The sequence below is a fragment of the Cottoperca gobio genome, chromosome 15 (assembly GCF_900634415.1).
Source record: "Cottoperca gobio chromosome 15, fCotGob3.1, whole genome shotgun sequence".
In the NCBI taxonomy this organism is placed as follows: domain Eukaryota; kingdom Metazoa; phylum Chordata; class Actinopteri; order Perciformes; family Bovichtidae; genus Cottoperca; species Cottoperca gobio.
In genome coordinates, this window is record NC_041369.1 from 2,030,712 (window position 1) to 2,051,888 (window position 21,177).

At 40.7% G+C, this 21,177-nt stretch overlaps 1 protein-coding gene across 2 annotated transcripts in view; it reads left to right on the forward strand.

Moving 5' to 3' along the window:
* Window positions 1-20,056, forward strand: part of ltbp1 (latent transforming growth factor beta binding protein 1) — a 122,725-nt gene extending 102,669 nt beyond the window's left edge. For both annotated transcript variants that reach the window (XM_029449541.1, XM_029449542.1), the window contains 9 exons: window positions 3,932-4,069; window positions 5,020-5,181; window positions 6,623-6,712; window positions 10,730-10,858; window positions 12,113-12,253; window positions 13,165-13,341; window positions 13,960-14,112; window positions 16,972-17,121; window positions 17,226-20,056. In XM_029449541.1, coding sequence (XP_029305401.1) covers window positions 3,932-4,069; window positions 5,020-5,181; window positions 6,623-6,712; window positions 10,730-10,858; window positions 12,113-12,253; window positions 13,165-13,341; window positions 13,960-14,112; window positions 16,972-17,121; window positions 17,226-17,413 — 1,328 coding nt within the window. In that variant the 3' untranslated portion in view covers window positions 17,414-20,056. The remainder of the gene's footprint in view (window positions 1-3,931; window positions 4,070-5,019; window positions 5,182-6,622; window positions 6,713-10,729; window positions 10,859-12,112; window positions 12,254-13,164; window positions 13,342-13,959; window positions 14,113-16,971; window positions 17,122-17,225) is intronic.
* Window positions 20,057-21,177: the final 1,121 nt, after the last annotated feature.

Genomic DNA, 21,177 nt, shown 5'->3' on the forward strand with positions numbered 1-21,177 from the left:
CGGTCATTGACATCACCGAAAGCAGCATGGCGAGTGTAACAAAGAGAAAGGTGGATGCGGAATGTTCCAGGAGAAATGGACGAACGATTATTTCTTTGTGAAAGTAAAAGGCCAGTGTTTGTGTGGACGCGCTTGCGTCATGGAAAAGGCTCTCGATCTGCATTACAGCACAAAACATGCCAAACTGCACAAGCTGAAAGGACGAGTCGAGTGCGTTTGAATAAAGTTAACATTGTGTGTTTTTAGACTTTTATTTTTTTATTTTGCTGAGCGATAAAGTGCTGCTTGAAAAACAAAAAACAAGCGCCGTCCCCCTCAACCACCACTGCTCGAAAGCATTAATGTTATTCCAAAGATACACCATGAATAAAACTAATCTGAATTAATGTTAAAACACTAACACTCTGGTCGGGACTTGGACCAGCAGCAGACAAGCTGCACTCTGGCTGCTCGTAGTAGCAGAACTAACACCTGCAGGGACCTGGATAATGCATAGGGGGGCGCTGGCCCAAAAAAGGTTGAGAACCACTGTACCTAGACAGTCTAAGTAGGCCTGCCACAGTATCATGTACAAGTATAATGAACCAATTTCTCCCCGGCGCTGGCTGGTCCTTGACCGGCGTAATTTCTCCTTGGTGGTGCCGCATGACCGGCTCCAGGTCAGCTTGGAAAGGCTCACAACTCCATCCGGACCTCGCCGCTTCCTGGGCCCGTGGATTTAGTGCTCGCTGCGCCGTTTCTGATACAGTGGATGATCTGGGTCATGTGTAGTCTTGCATAGCCATACCTTTCTCCACAGCTGTGTTAGCGCTGGAGAATGTTCGGGTTGCCCCTCATTATTCTGCTATAGATGAAAAAGCCCTTTGGCTTGTTTGTTTTCATTAAACCCAGCCACAATCGTCTTGGGCTGCACTAAGCACAGGATGCAGCGACTGGGCCCTTGCAAAACTGTAGAGAATGGTCTAGCACTTCACTACATGACACATCTACTTCACTTTACCACAGGACCCCCTCGAGATATTTTCCTAACCTTAATGGTAGATACTGTGTGTCGGCAGATAGACCTTGTTTAAACGGTAACACACAGATAGCTGAAGGGGGGGAGAATGCCATGTGAAATATTCAGCCAATAGCAGGCTTAAACCCACAGTCTGTATCTGACGTGTCAGACTAGGTCTGCTGCTGGAGGTGGAGTACTGAACGCCACAGGGCTCACCCATCAACAAACACCATAAACTCCTTTCAGTCTCGATAACTTGAGCTGATACCTTAACTTCGCTGCTTACACTTATGGTGAAACTTCAGTTTCATGAAGCAGTTCCACATAAACTGAAAGTGCTTTCACACCTGATTGGTTCAGTTTAAACAAACTGGTCTGGGTGCAGACCAAACAACCGAACCGAGTCCGCCTGAAAAGGTGGGTCTTGTTCTCCTTCCAAGCAGACTGTGTGAAAGCAAACAAACCTCCCACAGGATTTTACAAGAGCACATATGGGTTCTTAAGATGATTTCAAAGCTAAACTACCATCTGTATAAGGCCATAAATGTATCTTATTCATTGGGCAAAACAAGCGTGGCCACGGAAAGCAGGGAGTTTTAGGCGTGGGATGCTGTACGATGGGAACCGCAAGCCACTTTGTCCCAGAGCGTTTCCAAGCTGACCGGTTGTGGACGGCGTACGGCCACGGAGGAATTGTGCCAATACACATCAGAAGCAATAAAGTCCTGATAATGCAGGATGACAATTTCCAAAACCGCCCAATCAAAGAGTTACCTGTCAGTCTCTATAACCTCATGTTTCCTCCTCTTCAGTTTTGTGTGTAAAAAGTCAGTGTGAACAGGAACCACACACTTTTTTCCCCTTGATCTGGACCAAATGAACCGGGCTACAGATGTAGAAGCACACTGAAACTTGAATTTAGCATTCTATCTTAACTTTTGCCTCAAGTTCTTACTGTATTTACATTTCAACTGCCACGGTAATGTTACTAGATTAGAACAATCAAATATCCTTTGATATCTTCAACTTGAGCTATTACTGCCATAGAACGATGTACCAAAAGCTTCAGTGTCAACATTTAAAGAACTTTTATAGTAATTTGAAAACAGAAGTAGACACATACATTTAGTTCCTACTGGGTGGGATTTTTCTAGTCTAATTATTCTGAAACAGTGTCAAACAAAGACCTGGTTTTCTCTTAAGTTGAGGTAAATGAATCATTATTGGAGAATTTACCCCTGCTGTGACCTGCTTAGTTGTTTCTCTCAGATAATCTTTGAAAGCTACATTGCCAAGTATTACAGACACACTATCCCAATGAGGAATACATGGAACTAATGTTGAATATCAGCGGATTTCCTCAAGTTTAGTTTGGAATGAGTATGAGCTGAAGGTTGCTGGTGGTTTCCCCAAGCTAAATGGGCCCCTGTAGCTCCCATCTAGTCCATTTTCCTCCAGCATTAAAGACTGGCGGACAGACTTCCCCTTGCTGAACCCTGATTTAAAACTTCCCCCACACACATTCTCACAGAGACTAACCCCACCAAAACACACAGACACATACAATGCAGAACTACCAGAACACTCATCACATACCTCAACACAGTGTGTGCTTTATACACACTTACACACACTTCCCATCTGTCCTTTGGCAGTGCTGCTGCGTCCCACCCAAGTTCAGTCCAGCCAGCTGCCTCCAGTTCACTGCCAAACCATCACTGTACTGTGGCTACCACAGATGGACTCACTTACACACACACACACACACACACACACACACACACACACACACACACACATACACACACAATCCTTGAAAACCAAGAGAGGTGGTGTACCACTAACCATTCAGAATGTCTCTCTGTCTTCCTTCCCTTCCATCTATTCCTCTCCTCTTATCAGCCAACTTTTTCCTCTCTGCTGTTTCGTACTTTCACTCTGCTTCATTCTCTCTACTCCATACCTTGTCTTCTCCTCCTGTGATTTCTCCTTGGTTCCTCTCTCCCCATCTATCTTCTTCCTCTTCATTCTCCCTAAGGAGGCATTGTAGCAATATTGCCAGTTTGACATCTTTCTTAACGGGTTTAGCATCCATAAACTCTAGCAGCTCCAGGAAAAGTATCTCTCTGAAACATTGAGCAACCCATCAAGCTGCTGTTGTTGAAGATTGAAGAAAATGTTAATGTCTTGTTGGCCAATGATTTGACTTTCTAGCTGATGATTCACACAAGTATTTGAAGTTCTTACTTTTGTATTAAAAGAGGTAAAAGTGCTACTCTTCCCTTTCAAAGTCCCATTCCTCAGCCAAGATGGTGAGAGGGTATTGCAAAAATATTCAATGCAAACTAGTGTATTAAGTCACTTTGCACCTTCCAGCAACTTTAGCCTACTCTAGATAGTAGCATTGATACTAGGTCAACTCCATTATGAAGGTACATCTGAGATAACAGATGTGCTTCAGTACAACTGTCTGGTCTGGCCACATAGAGGTTCACATTTCCCAACTCAAAATATTTTATGTCTATTTTCTTCCTACGTAATCATGTTAGCTCACATTGAGCTGTGAGCGCTGCCAAACCTGTATGAGTGTAAAGCAATACTGTGGCTGAAGGCATCCAGTGTCGATGTGTTGCTTTCACTTCACCGACGCCATAGAGTACACCTGGTATGAGACCGAATCACACCGCCGAATGCAACAGTCTAGTCTAGGTGTCATTTTTTATTCAGGTTTTAAATTAAACTCTTGTAACGAGCTCATTTATGGAGAAGGATAGATTTGTCTTTGTTTTCTATCATCCTGTTTGCAACAGCTACTGCACTTTGCACACTTGAGGATTCACAATCACATTATGTCTTGATTGTTAAGAGGCTTAAGACCAGACTAATTAAAAATAACATGTATCAACTTGCTCTTCTGTTCCTTCTCCACAGATGTGAATGAGTGTGAGCTGTTGAGCAGTGTGTGTGGAGAAGCTCAGTGTATGAACAGTGATGGTTCCTTCCTCTGCGTGTGTCCCAGCGGCCAGGACTATAACGTCATGATCGCCAAGTGTGAGGCTGTTCCCACAGGTGACCCACATTCAGTTTTTGTTCAAACTAACAAGGAACCTGAAAAGATCACGGTGTAGAACTGGTTTCATTTCACTCATACATTATTCCATACAAGTAAAATTGAGGTACACACAGTTCATACATTAGATAGTGTAGCATAAATTCATTAAATAATACCAAAATTAGTGACTATGATTAACATCTCAAGGAGCTCCAAAATGATGCATCGTAAACACTTGAATTGTTAGTGAAGATAAAGGAGAGTGTTTGCAACTTCAGCTATCAGAAAGAATCAGTTTGTATTAAATAACAGAATTTATCTTGCATTAAATCCACCGAGGGTCACTTCCCTTTGAACAGGTCTAATTGATAGCCAATAAAGTTAGTCTCAATTAAGATTGCTTCTGAGTTCTTGACTTGTGTACAGTGAACATAATGCTTCATACACACAAACCCCACAATCATGTTATTTATAAGTATAAGGTTTATTAAACTACTGTCTACACACACAACGAATAACTACTAACTTGTAAATGTAATTAATAAATGATGAAATGACGAATGAATAAATGCAACAAATACAGTGATGAAATCTGATGAGAAATTAATTGTCTCTTCATTGGTACATTCAAAACTCCCATTGTGTGCAATGCAGCTTTAGAAAGTGTAGCTTTTTCTCTGAGGCAGCATTGCACCTCAGGAACACAGAAGTACGACATGTAGAGTATGGAGTGGCTGGAAAACTTCTTTACTCCTGGTGTAGTATAAGTCAGAAACGAGACCAACTCGAGAATCTGGTTAGGTTCTTAAGGTTTTCAGGAGGTCAGGTCTGCCAAATACCCTACACACACTCACGATTGGATATGAGTGACTACCACTGAGCTGTACCATTTTTATTTCCTGTCCAATTCTTGTCTCCCGCTCTGTGTTCATTCTTCTCTCCCTCTCTTCCTTTATTCATCCTTCAGTTTCATCAGTGGAGCGTAAGGAGTGTTACTATCGTCTGAACGATGAGAACCTGTGTGAGAGTGTGCTGACCAGCCATGTCACCCTGCAGGAGTGCTGCTGCACACTAGGAGCCGGATGGGGTGACAACTGTGAGGTGCATCCCTGTCCTGTCAATGGCACAGGTGAGTTAGAGGAGGGGGAGGAGGAGGAGAAAAAAAGCCGGACAATAAGACACAGACCCTCTTAGTATCTTTAGTGGACATTCCTTTGGCTATATTTTAGTTACACAGTATACCACAAGATTTTTCCTAGCCAAGAAATATCCCAACACATTTGGCAAATTGTAATTTTTACTCTTTGTTTTGCTTGGTAAATGTAGTTACCTTAGGACAGAGCCATGCTTGTTGTTACCCCGTTTCCAGTCTTTATGGTAAGCTAAGCTAACTGGCGGCTGGCACATTTCTGAACATTTCCTTTAAGAAGAATGTTTGAAGAAAGGCATCCTGGTACAAATTCTGATTCTGACTGAACTTCACACATGTGCCTTCACTGTGACTTTGCATAATGGTAATATTACCGCAAAGTCCAAGCAGTTACAACCTCTACGTCAGGGGTGGGGAACCTCTGGCCTCCGGGTCGTATACGGCCCGCGAGACCATTTGATCCGGCCCTCGAGGTAATTCATAAACACACGCAAAACAATCCACTAGAATTTTTTTTATAAAAATCTAGACAGCAATAGTATAAAACGGGCGACTGACTGTTTTTCCTGGCCACGGTCAGGGTCCTTGAACACAACACAAGCGCAACGTGGTCATGTTATGTCAAAAAACTTCCATTTTAAACGAGATTGTCATTGACATCAGCGAGCGCAAGCATGGCTAGTGTAAAAAAGAGAAAGGTGGATGCGGAATGTCACACTTTCCAAGCGAAATGGACAAACGATTATTTCTTTGTGGAAGTAAAAGGCCAGTGTGCCTAGTTTGTGAGGTGGTGAAAAATAATCTTGAGCGTCATTACACCACGAGACATGCCAAACTGCACGAGCTCTTAAAAAAATTGCAGAGTTTATGAGTTCAATAATTAGTATGGCCCTCGAAGGATGTTGTAAAAAATAAAATGGCCCTTGATAGGAAAAAGGTTCCCCACCCCTGCTCTACGTCATCTAGATTATAATACAATTCATTATTCTCCAGCCTCAGTCAGAATTCCCTTTATTGGCTTCAACCGACACAAAATGCAGCAAAAAAATTAATAATGGAAGTCTGAGCATATCACACCAGGTGTAGCTGTCTCTCAGAGCACTGCACACTACTCTTGTCTCACCATTATTATCTGTCATAAAGTGAAACATTTTGGATGACTGGAGTTTATTCATTTTCGGTTATTCTTGTAATAATAAGCCATTCTAGTAACAAATTGTCGGGAAGCACCGTGACACAACATTCATAGTGGCTTGAATCTGTGTTTGTTTTTAATAATAGAGCAGGAAATGAACCGCTCTTACAGTGAAGTGTACCTAATAAAATGTTTTTACATTATATTGTGTATGTATGCAAACACACACACACCAGTACTTGATGGACTCTTAACCTCCAAACTTGCATGTCTGTCCACTTTCAGACCAGTTTGATCAGATGTGTCCATCTGGAAGAGGTTTTATTCCCAATGGAGACTTATTGTATGGAGTACCCACAGCTGACAGCTACAAAGGTAAGACTTCTTCTATACGACTTAACATCAGTGTTTGATTTTTTTTATCCAGTGTAGTGCGGAAAAAAATCTGGCTTGTCCAATTTAGAGGCAGATGATATATCGACAGATGTTCTCTAATTTCAGTATCAGTGTATGTCGGACAATACTGTAAGTAGGTTTGAGCACATTTAGAAACAGTGTCACCATTACAGAGTTTGTCCACCAGAGACCACTGACAAGCTGATTCTCTACAAAAACTACAAAATGTCCTGCTCAGTAAGTGCCCTGGTCACAGTTTTAAAGAAAATAAATCTAAGGAATCTGTATCGAGATTGTTACCAGCTGTGACAGCAACGCTGGTATTGTTTTCACCTTGTGAGTCTGTGTGTGTATCACCATGGCAAAATGCCATGCTCCTGGAGACACCGAATGTAGCGGAAACTACCACAGAAGCGTTTTGGGTAATTTGCCAGGTGATTGTTTGTCTGTCTGTCTGTGGACAGATTTTGTCACCATGATAATGTCACAACGGTGCAAGATCCATCCATCGTCTACCGCTTATCCAGGGTCGGGTCGCGGGGGCAGCAGCTCCAGTAAGGAACCCCAAACTTCCCTTTTCCGCGCCACATCCACCAGCTCCGACTGGGGGATCCCGAGGCGTTCCCAGGCCAGTGAGGAGATATAATCTCTCCACCGAGACCTGGGTCTTCCCCGGGGTCTCCTCCCAGCTGGACGTGCCTGGAACACCTCCCTAGGGAGGCGCCCAGGTGGCATCCTCAGGCCACCGAACTGCAACCCCTCTCCTCCACGACTACGCCTCAATATCCTGTCCATGAATATCACAAAAAGGATTGGTGATAAAGCGCAGCCCAGGTGGAGGCCAACATTCACTGGGAACGAGTCCAATTTACTGCCGAGTATCCGGACATAACTCTCGCTTTGGGCACACAGGGATTGGATGGCCCTCAAAAGTGACCCCCCCACCCCATACCGCTGTAGCACCTCTCACAGTATCACATGACTGACGCCTTCTCCAGATCCACAAACCACATGTAGACCGGTTGGGTGTACTCCCAGGTTCCTTGCGAGAGTGAAAAGTTGGTCCATTGTTCCACGACCAGGACGGAATCTGCATTGTTCCTCTTCAATCAGAGGTTTGACTATCGGCCGAACCCTCCTTTCCAGCACCTTGGAGTAGACTTTACCAGGGAGGCTAAGAAGTGTGATACCCCTGTAGTTGGCACACACTCTCTGGTCCCCCTTTTTGAATAGGGGAACCACCACCCCGGTCTGCCACCCCCTAGGCACTCTCCCAGCCTTCCACGCAATGTTGACGAGGCGTGTCAACCAAGACAGCCCCTCCACACCCAAAGCCTTCAGCATTTCTGGACGGATCTCATCAACCCCTGCGGCTTTGTCGCTGTGGAGTTGTTTGACTACCTCAGTGACCTCCATCAGGGAAATTGACGATGATCCCCCATCAGCTTCCAGCTCTGCCTCTACCATAGTCAGATTCAGGAGTTTCTCAAATTGCTCCTTTCACCGCCTGATAACCTTCTCAGTTGAAGTCAGCAGGGTCCCACCCTTGCTGTATTCAGCTTGGATGTTTCCCCGCATCCCCCTCCTAAGGTGCTGGACGTTTTCCAGAAACACCTTGGTGCCGACCAAAAATCCTTCTCCACAGCTTCTCCAAACTTCTCCCACACCCGCTGCTTTGCCTCTGCCATGGCGAGCCTGCAACTGTTTTTCTGGAGTCGTCCCGCATAACATAACCCGGAAGGACTCCTTCTTCAGTCGGACGACTTCCCTGACCACCAGTGTCCACCACGGTGTTCGAGGGTTGCCGCCCCTTAAGGCACCTAAGACCTTGAGACCAAAGCTCTTCACCACAGCTTCAGCTATGGTGGCTTTAAACATCGCCCAATCAGGTTCAATGCTGCACGTACTTCGCACCAATTCGCACCATGTCAGGCGGTAATTATCTTACAGGAATACGTTAATATTAAAGCTGCTTTGTCAAATATCGAAACAAAGAGTCAATGAGCGAAACATAAGCATTACACATGACATATCTGTAGAGGATGAAAAATTAAAATTTACGTTTATTTACGTGCACTTTAGGTTATAGTCCGTCTTTCAGCACCGTCTGTCAGTTATTATCTCTGATTAATTTCCAACAGTTTTATTACATTTCTAAAATTAAATGTTTCCTTAATTTTCAATTATAATAGAAAAACCGAATCAAGACTTGTGTCTTTGGTTTTGGTTTCCACACTTATTAGACGGAAACACACAAACATGCAGCCATTTTCCTTTTGTCAAGCCTACAAATCCAGAGAAACTGAATTTTTTACTCTTTATCATTTTTTATTATTAGTCTTATACTTTTTGTACAATTAGATTCCAGTGGGTGCTGCATAGGATTTTTATCGACTTGTGTGATCCAAATATTTCCAATAATGCCAGAGCGTTGTAAAGTCCAAAAGTCAACATATTAAAAAAGGATGTTCCAAAATTCACTCCATGTTTTTCTTTAACCACATATTCTGCTACATTCCATATATGTTGGTGTTTAGCCTTTCAAAAACAACATTTTCACTGAAGTAAAAAAAATGATTTCCTTTACACAAAGTTAGGCACGCACAGTATTAACTGGGTAGTTTTTAGCAGCACCATAAACTACATTTATATAGCCAGACTAATTAAGTCTCCAACTACCGAAATGACTTAAATAATAAATTATAAGGCCAAGTGCACACTCAAACACAACCCAACACCACCTGGGCTGTGAGACACCACTGCTATACTACAGCCAATGAAGGCAACACTATATACATTATATTATTACAGTATAGTCTACAAGGGGTCTGCCTATTAACAAAACAAACTAGTTATTTTTTGGCAGTCTAGGTGGTAGGTTTAATTAAATGCATGGGTTTAACCATGCATTAGTCTCCAACAACAACAACACAAGACTCTCCCTCGTTGACTGAAACTCGGTTCCTTCTGTGGGTTGCTACAATGGAAAGAATGGCCGTACGTTCTACATACAACCACAAAAAGCCAGCAAGGCTGAACCAAAGTGTTGTGTTCTGTCTATCTCTCCTCCACTCCACTCAGTACTACAGTACAGTACTACAGCGCTCTATATGAGCAATGCACAACAAACAGCGCCATCACTGGTCCTGAGATAACAGTGTTTGAATGCTTTTTGTGCAGTGGGATCAGATTAAAAGCTTCAAATATTTTATTTTCTGGGGACCACACAGGTACTAAATATTAAACACTGGATCTGTTTTTCACACTTTGGTTTTGTAATGACAAATGTCTTCAGCTTGTTGTGCTCAAAGTCATTGCTAACAAGTTGCCAGCCAGCCTTGATGGCAGTTAATCTGTCGTGTTGTGTTCACTGTGTGGTGCATGCATGTGTGGCACATTAGCATGCTGTAACTTAAAGTAAAGTGCAACAAGGGATTTTAAATGTTAGTATTGCACTAATTATTCTATTTTTTGACATAAATATAATAAAACTATTACAACTAGTTGTTGTGGAGAGGGCTATGCACACTACTCACATGTCAAGTATGTATGTTCAGTTTTGAGAGCATTCAGGGATTACGTTGTTAAAATAATCAAATCCATATAGGAGTGAGACCTGAGAACATCATGAACTGTAACTCTATTTCCAGCTTTAATGAAAGGCAGGATGTTGTAATTTAACAATGAGCTGCTCTAAACGGCTGCTCAAAGCTGCTCAAAACTTCCAATGCAAACACTAAAACATGTTCTGTGTGAAACCCACAATGACCTTATGTTATAGTATTAATACAGGTGACAGGTGATGCAGAGATATAATGTTCTCTTCTGGCTATCTGTGTCTGTATGGTAACGCCACATGAATGCCACATGCAGATTATACCTGAATATGTTATTGTTACATTGACCCCACATACATAGTTAGTCCTGGCTCTCATGAAGCCAACATAAGCTCTGTGAACATGTAACGTGACCTGCTTTCTCTCTGCCTGTTTGCAGATGCAGATGAATGTGCACTGTTTGGCCAGGAGGTGTGTAAAGGAGGCTTCTGTTTGGATACTGTGGGCAGCTACGAGTGTTACTGCAAGACAGGACAGGACTACGACCCTGCGAAGCTGGAGTGCAGAGGTGAGGGTGATACACAGCACGCACAAGCGCTGTGTGTGTCTGTCTGTGTATGCATGTGTGTGTGTGTGAGAGAAACCCTGAATTGAAAGCTCTGTCAGCTGATAACTTGCTGTCAATTCAGATGGTGTGTTTGAATGTTGTTCCCTGCAGCAGCTTAGAAACACCAGGCGAAGCATCCATATCTATAACAGAGTAACCACTCAACTGCCTCTCACAATCTGAGCACTTTTAGGACCTGATGTCTATGTTGGCTTAATATTTAAGCATGGACGTTTTGCCTTTACTAATTAATTGTAGTGGTTGTAGAGGGACAGGGAGAATGAGGAAAAGAGAGAAGGAGCTTTTTCACTGCACCGGAAAAAAACTTTAGATTTATTTTGTGGAACTATTATTTTCAAGGTTAAGAACTAATTTCCACACTCAAATTTTAAAACGGCACAGATTATAAATCCTAAAAATGCTCAAGACGAGTCTTGAAGACAATTAGATGCTGTTGAAAGATTATTTTACTTTCTATTAACAACTTCGATTCCACACCAGAGTGATTTGAAATTATCTGAAATGTTCCTCTAAACAGCAGTCATGAAGGTCTTTCACACAAAATTAAGAGAAGACTGGATTAGTAACATGATCATTAGTACATAAAAGCTTTTAAGGCCGTGTCACACCAATGTCGGTCAATGTTCGTGAGCGTCTGTCGACCTTTGTTTTTGCGGTGTGTCCCGCACTGTCGGCACTTTTCGGCCCAGATTCAGCATGTGGAATCTGCCGCGGAGACCGTCTGCAAAAGAGATCACTCTAATCAGCTTCAGCAAATTAGTGCACGAGAAGAGAAACTGACGTAAGGAAAACAAACATATATTTGTAACCTTCAACCTGAAATATGTAATTGATCTAGCATTAATAAAGTTTATTTAATTTACAGAAACTACAAAATCCAAGATCTGGCCTGAAGCTAATTACTGAGACAAGGAGAAAGACTTTAGTTGTGTTTGACATTTACATTCATAGTTTAAGAACAAAGGAATACATGTTATTCAGAGGAGAGGAGTACATATCTATAATAATTCATCCTTTCACCATAATCCAGTTGTAGGTCAGCAATCAGGTGAACTTTTCCACCTCTTTTTCTTACTCAGCAGACATTAACTTGACTTTTATAAACTCCTTCAAAATAAATGGAAAACATATTCATTGTATTATCTTTCAGAGTTATTTTTCCATTAAATGTCTGTTTGCTTTTCTTTCCTGTAGACATCAATGAGTGCCTGGATGAGTCGGTGTGTGCTGGTGGGCAGTGTATGAACACAGATGGCTCATACATGTGTTTCTGTACACATCCCATGGTGTTGGACCCCAACAGTAACCGCTGTGTGTTCATTCCTGAGGTGGCTGGTAAGAACGTTTCTTTCTTTTTTTAATATTCCATTCCATTATAAAAAAATCTGAATTCTAAATGTCCGTCCTTGAATTTGCAAATATTTACGCAAATTCTTCCAATCCCCATATTATGTTGGTTTCAGTATTGTCAATACTTTGGCCCTAAAAACAAATTCCTTGCCAATCATCAATACTTAAAGTACATGGTTAGCTTCTCTGGCAATACTCACTTCCAGGCTGTGTATCGCTTGCTAAAAAATAACTGAAATTAAATTAAAATATAGTATATATAATCTAATCTAAAGGATTAGAGCAGTCAATATTACATAAGTTTACAGACAATGTATGTATAATTACCTTATGTTTCTGTATCTATAACTACAACATTATGTTGCGATACAACACATCATTAACCTCTCCATGGGTTTCACAACAGACTCATCATGCTTAAACATAATGTTTATTTAATGACCATTATAATGCACCCATTTCAAATGTTATCAGTTAATTAACCTGCGTTATTAATGGTAATCAGCCTGATAGATGTGGGTCAGCAGGGAGCTGCCACAGACTCATTGATTCACATGGTTGAGTGAGAAACACGAATACAACACGTCCTAACACGTGAAACTGAAGGATAAGCTACGTTTTGAACGCAAACAATCTAACTTCTTTAGGTTAAGGCATTTAAAATACAACTTCTGAGCTGCCGGTAGCTCACCATGAACTCAGGCTGAGTCTTTACCGCAGCGTCCAGGTTCAAATCTGACCTGTGACCCTTTGCTACATGTATGCTCATATGCTTAGTCTAGTTATGGAAATGTACTTCATTTCTTTGAATAATGTATGAATAATATTTCTATTAGTTGCATTAGTTGGATGGAAGCAGAGCGTATAACACACATCACTGTATGATGTGTTTGCAGAGCAACATGAGGCGGAGCAGACAGACTACCAGGGGATCTGCTGGCAGACGGTGACAGAAACCATGACGTGCACGCGGCCGCTCGGTCCTAACAAGAAGACCACATACACAGAGTGCTGCTGTCTGTACGGAGAGGCCTGGGGCATGGACTGTGCCCTGTGTCCACCCAGAAACACTGGTACACACACTACACAACAACACACACACTGCTCTCACAGCTCAGATACACTATAGTGAATGTCTGTGTGTTTTACATTCTGGGATGCCAGTTGTGTTGGTCAGCAATGAATATGCCAACATATTCCATTCGTCCATTAAAAGTCAATTCAATTTAACTTACAGTGTATAGCGCCACATCATCACAGGAGTTATCTCAGAGCGTTGTTCATATGGAGCAGGCACAGACTGTACACTATGTCGTACTGTACTGTATTACCATGTAAACATTCTTTAGTTAAGGTTTAATTGTAATGCAATTCATATATCAGAGATGAATGTAAGACAGAAAATAAATAATAACTGCCAGATGATTTTGCTGCAATAATAAAACCGTAAGTTCTTCATACCAAAGTGTTTGTATTTCACCATCTATTCCCTGAAGTTAGCCACAGCTGCATTTACAGCAATAGTCAAATAGAGACAACATTTCCAGCTTACATACAGCAGCCTACAAGTCTGTGTAACAGATAATTAATGAGTCCACTGGATTCTGGGATGTCAGACCAAGTGTATTAATTATTACAGAACTTGGCAGCTCCTGACTTTTCTTATTGAACAATTTATTTCTCTCTCTCAGAGGATTATGTGTCCATGTGTAACCTTGGCGGGCGGCGGGCGTACGGTCATGACGCCCTTGTTGCCGGCCCAGTACATGAATATGAAGTGGACCCAGACTACTCACCATCACCGGAGCAGCAGGCTGTCCTGCCTTTTTATGAGAACGAGGAGCGTGAGTATTTGTATTTTATACATCCTTTATAGTAACAGAGGAAACTCAGGATATCTTTTGTACAACTAGACTTTAATCAGGTCTGTACAAAGGTATCGCTAGTAATGTGGCTAAGGGAAAGAATTGTAAAGTATACATACATATAGAGTTTATTCAGGAGCAATGTCTAGTTGTGCAAACAGCAACAAACATTAAAGGAACAGTTCAACCCAAAATCAAAAACACATTTATTTCCTTTTACCTGTAGTGCTATTTATCAATGTAGACTGTTTTGGTGTGAGTAGCAGAGTGTTGGCACAATATGTAAACATTAATGGCATTATCCTCGGCTGTACAGTCTGTAAAGCCTACCGAGACAATGTGTCATTTGTGATATTGGGCTGTATAAATAAAACTTGATTGATTGTTTTTGGTGCTTTGAGCACCGCAAGTTCCATTATATACGGCTGATATCCCTCACACAAAACAATGTAGATGGATTGATAGCACTTCAGGTAAGAGGACACATGTAATTAATTTTTTTTGGGTGAACTGTCCCTTTAAAGCAGGGGTGTCCAAACTGCGGCCCTCGGTCCATTTTTAATTGGCCCGCAGCAAATTCTAAAAGTATAATGGAATATGGCCCAGATATAAACTTGCGCTTGAATGTTTTGTACTTCTTAGTTCTAACACAGAAACACAGTTTTGACTTGTCAGCTAACTTAAAACATCAAGTGTCAGATAAAGCTTGAGCTTTAGATGTTTACTGATTGCATGTGATGAGAGCACAGACACCGCACAGCTGTTCACTTTGTTTGCAGGGAGTTGACGATAAATTTTGCGTTACGGAAGAGCTGCTTGGTTTTAGGAGTCTAAAGGGCACAACATAATTCGAACACGAGGACTTTACCACAGAGAATTTCAAGCGTTTCTGTCTGATGTCGATGCTGAATACGGGGACGCACTCCACCGTTCTGATGTGCGCTGGCTGAGTTGCGGCTCCGTGCTGCAGCGGTTTTATTCCCTGAGATCAGAAATCGATCTGTTTTTGAAAGAGAAGGACCGACCTCTTCATGAGCTGAGTGACCCTCCATGTTTGGCAGACCTGGCATGTTTAGTTGATCTTACTGGTCATCTCAACCCTGAACAAGAGCCTACTGCGCACTTGAAAGTATTCTGTGTGAAGCTCCGTCTCTTTGAGACACAACTACGCAACTTCAATGTTGCGTACTTCCCCACTCAAATATGTGAGCAAACATTTTCTCTGTTAACAAAAGCAGATTGAGAACCAAAATGACAGCATCTCTGTGATGTCCTTCGTATCTCAAACACCAAACTTACTCCTGACCTGCAGCATCCTTCAGTCCAAAGCGCAGCATCACTGCTCCCAATGCTGTTCCCATTATAGGAGAGTTAAAACATATATTACACAGTATTCATGTTAATAAGATACATTTTTCAATACATTCAGTCAATTAAAGTTGATAACATTTTCTAACTAACGTTAGTTGATGTGTTAACAAGCCCAATAACTTATTTGTTTAACAAGCTTGAGATATATCCATCCCAATCCCCGCCCCTTGATTTTTTTTTTAGGCAATATACCTCAAAAGTATGAGCCCTTCGTATATTTTTCTGTATGTGGCCCTCAGTGAAAAAAGTTTGGACACCCCTGCTTTAAAGTCTGAAATAAAGCCACTGCTCTAAGGTATTTAGCAGGTCATATCATACTAAACAATGGAGAGTAACTCATTGAATATAGTGCGAGTCTATGAGGTGGACAGAAGCTCTGTCACACTTGTTCTCTGTGGCTCCATGTAGAAGTTAACGTGCCTCGACACATATGCTACACACCCTTTGTCAAACGATAACATGTTTTATGTTTATCACACCATCAGTATTGTAGATTTGTTCACTTTTTTGAAGTAATTTTACTCAAAGTAGCCATGTTTTTAATTTGATTTAGTTTGAATGCTCACACAGTTTATCTCAGAGGTTACAGTTCAAACAGGACGTGTGCCATTCAAAACTAACACTATGAAAGATAAATACAATAATACAAGTAAAAAAATACTATGTAGTTAAATATTGGTGGTCCAATAGCAAATGAGTTCTGAAGCAAATGACAATGTATGTGTTATAGCCTTTTAAATGTACATTGAATTAAAAAGGTATTAAAAGGCCCCTGTTGGAAACGTGTATTCATTACTAACTAATGGTGTTTGAAACAGGATCTGTAATCTGGGAGAAGTTCATCTAAATTCAATGATATAAATAGGGTGCACAAAATATTAGAATTACCTCTCAGTAACACAATATATTTCAACAGCAGCCTCAAAAATTAGTATAAAGTTGAACCAAGTCCTTTATAAAACAGTTTTAAAAAACCAGAGCATGCTGACCTTCATGGTACAGGTAGGATGTATTAGTTTAGTTTGGTGCAGCTGATTAACTGTCTTCTGAGTGTGTAGTCCTGGACAGATGTTGGACAGTCAAAGGAGGAGTTCTACAAACTGTTGGAAGCTGAAAACACTAAAGACTTATGTTCTTATTTCACAGCGCTTTGCTGCCATCTTATGACCGTAAAACTAACAACCCGTTAGAATGAGCTGCTTTAAAGGGAGGATAGTTCAAGAGTCTGGGGGGGTGGGGGGACAGTCATTTAGTTAACTGTCATCTCTAACTCAAACTCCACGTTTTCTGTTTTTGTTTTGACCTATATTTGTTTTCATTTTGTAAATATATGCAAGAATGCAACATTGAAGTATGCTGAATCAGCTATTACCACTTCCTGTTTGCAGTGTAACCGTGGATGTACTAGCACTGGAAAACTTAAAAATGTGTGATTCTCAGGCGAGTCGGTTTGTCTTTGTGCAACAGATCCATTTAAGGCATTTGAGGGTTTGCGAGCAGAGGAGTGTGGGATACTGAACGGCTGTGAGAACGGTCGGTGTGTCCGGGTTCAGGAGGGTTACACCTGCGACTGCTTTGATGGATACACCCTGGACCTGTCCCGCATGGCCTGCCTCGGTAAGTGAGCTGTTACACACACAGAACTAAAATGCAGAAAAAAATGCTTAAGTTATAAATATCTGTCATGTTTTTACGTCATTTCTGTCCTCCTCTGTCCACAGATGTGAACGAGTGTTCAGAGCTCAACAATAGGATGTCGTTGTGTAAAAATGCAAAGTGCATTAACACAGTGGGCTCCTATCAGTGTGTGTGTCTGCCGGGCTTCATCGCCTCTGACAAACCCAACTACTGTGTGAAGGCAGCAACACACCAAACATCAACACACACAGGGAGCATGGACGGACACTAGGGGGTGACAAGAGACACTAAACCACACGCACAAGCTTGTATTACTATACTTGTGAGGACGTCCACTGACATCCAGCCACTGGTAAATCGTCAACACTAACCTTCAAATGGAACTCCCTGGTTTGGTGTAATTGTCCAGCAGCACTCTCAAATCCCAAAAACCTTCGGAGGTGGTCATCAAAAGTATCCTGGAGGAGAGTTAGAGATTCGGGAGTCGTATAACAAAATCAGGGAGTGTACCTTTAAACTGTTGAAAATCTATTTAGAATCTTTACCCAAAATCTAAATCAAACCTCAAGAACATAAACCTTAAACTTTATCTTTGAATTAACCTAATCCTTATTCTAATATTACTCCATAATTTAAAACTAATCCAAATCCAGAACTGCTGTTGACCAGTGTCGTGTATTTTTACTCACTTCCTGCATTTCCCTTCTGTTCTACAGCACTATGGATTTTATTTTTCAGTACTTGTGTTGTATTGTGCTTATCATAATTTTAGTAGTTTTCCAATTGTTTAATGAACCCTTACTAAATATTATAAAGTACTCCCAATGTTAAAGCCTAACTTTCATAACTGTATCATTTTGAATGAACTTTCACAGACTACACTGTTAACATTGTTTCTTTGGTTAAAGGAATAGTTCAACATTTTGGGATTTGCTCAGTTGCATTCTTTCCTAGAGTTAGATGGTAGATTTCATGTCTGTGTCCGGCTGGGAGGTAATCATCCTAGCTTACCTTAATGAGCATATTGGTTGCACGGATGAGTGACAGCACCAGATCTCTTAATACATCCTTAAGAAATATTTAGCAAATAGTAGGGTACATGCCATGGAGAGCGTTTTTAGTTAAAATAGGAAGTGTTGAGGGCATTATGTGTAATATTCACACAGTCACATAAAATGGCGAAAAGTAAATGTAGTGTTGCAGGTAGTAAATAGGGAGGAATGTTGGACACAATGATCCACAGCCACATGCAGGTGTAATGTTGGTGTGTTTGCATGCTAGCATTTACTAATTAGCACAAAACATTAATCGCAGCTTTGGCTGATGGACTGTCTTTAGTTCTGGAGGTATTTAGTCATAGACCAAAGTACACATTTTAATTTCGACCTGATGATTGCGCTAGGATCAAAGTTATTCATCCGCCTCTCAAATTTCAGGCAATCCATCCAATAGTCCCACTGGCTAGATAATGGCCACTAGTCCCCCCAGGTTTACACTTCTGTCATCACTGTTGCCGTTGTTTGTGTTAGCTGTTAGCACTCTAAAGCTAGCTCCCGGCTCAGCCGCCTCCACGCTGAGAGCCGTGTCGAGGCGATCCCTCAATCATAGATCTGCTCTCAATTTGGAATTTAGCATCTTTAGAGAATCCTTACGAAATTTTGAGCAGCGTATTTCCAGTCCTCCTGAGTAAATACATCACTTTTTGTCAGAATAAATAATAATCTGTTCTTTTACTTAGCTCAACATTTGATGGAGTCCCTAACGAGTAATTTTAAGTTATGTTTAAATGTTTAAATTGTAATTGTTAACATTAAGAAGATGGCAAATGCATAATCGCCAAACGACTTTGACCTAAACATAATCCTCATTTTATTACTAGATTAGATACTAGATATTACTATTCTAAATGACAACATCAACTTCTTCCAGAGCTTTATTACCTTTTTTTTATCCCTTATGGAACATTTGGTCCTTAAAAGTATAGAAATACAACAAGCACATAGAAACACACACACACACACACACACTTACTTAATCAAAGCCCATATATTCTGCACTGTATAAGATACACACTACATGAAGCAAACAGTGATTTACTTGAGATGGAGATTCTACTTAATCTACTATGTGGTGCCTATGTGGAGGAGAGCAACACACAATTGTATTAAATGGATTGTTTGTCTTTTGCTATTAAGTTTGTTTCTTATTTTGTTTTTTAGTGGCGTTTTATGTGTGTAAGAGGCCGTTTTACTCATTTAATGTATCGACAAACCCATTGGACTTGTGCTGGGGGATCCAGTTCTTATTTCTACCCAGTCAAACTGATTGTGGATATTTAATTCTGTGAAGAGGCCAACTGTCGGCTCCCTCTCTTCCTCCATTGCCATCACTCTGTCTGCCATAGAAAAAAGCTTATTTCTACACTACAGCATCACCAAATCATGTAATATACACATGTTGATGTTGATGAAATGTGCTAATGCAAAGCCTTTGAAATAAGCATTTTGTGGCATTTTGTCTTTGTTTTGTAAGAATGGTAAAATGCAATCATAAAACTTCTTGTTTTCTGGGACATAAGAGTTTCATGTGTCTTACAAAGAACTAAAAGACTTTCCTTTCCTGGTATTCCTTCCCTTCTTCATTCCTTCAACAGGTACAGAGGGTATGTTGAAATGACTGAAATGCATTTTTATTTTTCGTATTTCTCTTATCTGTGTTTTACTGCAAAGTCTTGCCAGGTTGTAAAGCTGCTATGGGACAGCGATGGGAGATAAGAAACTTGTGTACATTTAAACAAAAGAGTGAAGAAAACAACTGTATTTGTAATTTGTACATGAATAAATAGCTTTTTCTATGAATTCATATTAAAGTGTACATTAAACCCCTTGGTAATAAACCACAAATTGTGATATTTGCATTGGCTGGCAATTCAGTTTTTCAACAACAAGTTTCAAACATGACGCATTGGCACGTTCTTTTTCTATTGTTCACTTGCATTCTTACATTTGAACATAATGTGATGAAGGTTGTCAGTACAAAGATTACATATTGTCTTTATATCTTACAATTAGTGAGCTTGTTGTCAAATGTCTTTATCTTCATTCATACTGATTCAAACGTAAGTATATGGAGCTCACTGTTCCACTTCTTTCAATCTTTGTTTGATGCTTCATTTTAACCAACTGATGCTTTCATATTTTCCTGTGAGCCAGCTGCCCTGAGGCTTATCCGTCATACAGATAATTGCACATTTTATTACAATGATCAACAACTTAAACAAAGGCTTGGAAAGGATCTATTGATGGGACTGTATCACTGGTCACTGAAGTTAAATGTTTCTATGACGCCATCAAGTGTTAAAAACAACGAGTGAAGTCTTGAGTAATATATGCAGCTTGATCCCCGGAGCTCTATGCCTCCTAAAGTAACATTTTGAGGAACACCTCAAATGATTTTTTAAAAGTTACATGAATGTATCACCTAAAAAACATACAGTATGCACAATAATAGGTATGCATGTGATGTCACTGCTGTTACGCCCACAGCTCAAATAGGAAAGTGCTGTTAAGCAATTGACTGTACAAATAAATTCAACAAGAATAATAACTATCTTTGTACAGACTACAGAAAGCTTAAGAAAGAGAAGCAAATGGATTGCTGCAATTTACAGAAACAACTGGAATCCAGGCAGCAAAACGTGGATTTTTGGCCGCCATTCTGCATCAGGTATGTTGGATTTTTGAGTAAAAACGTACCTTATATATGGTATTGACTTCTCATCAATTAAATATTTATCATCTTTCATTTATATTCTGTGTAACCAACATTTTTTGTCAGCATTCATTAAAAAACATCCATGATGGTGAGCCGTGTGCTCTACAAACAAAAGGCCCTGTCACACAGTTCCGTATGGCAGAAACACATGCCGGTGTATATAAAAACTAGCTCAAAATTTGTCAGTGTCCAAATACGTCCAACTTTTCCACAGCGGTGTTGTAGCTGACGTATACATAACAAATACAGAACAAATTATTA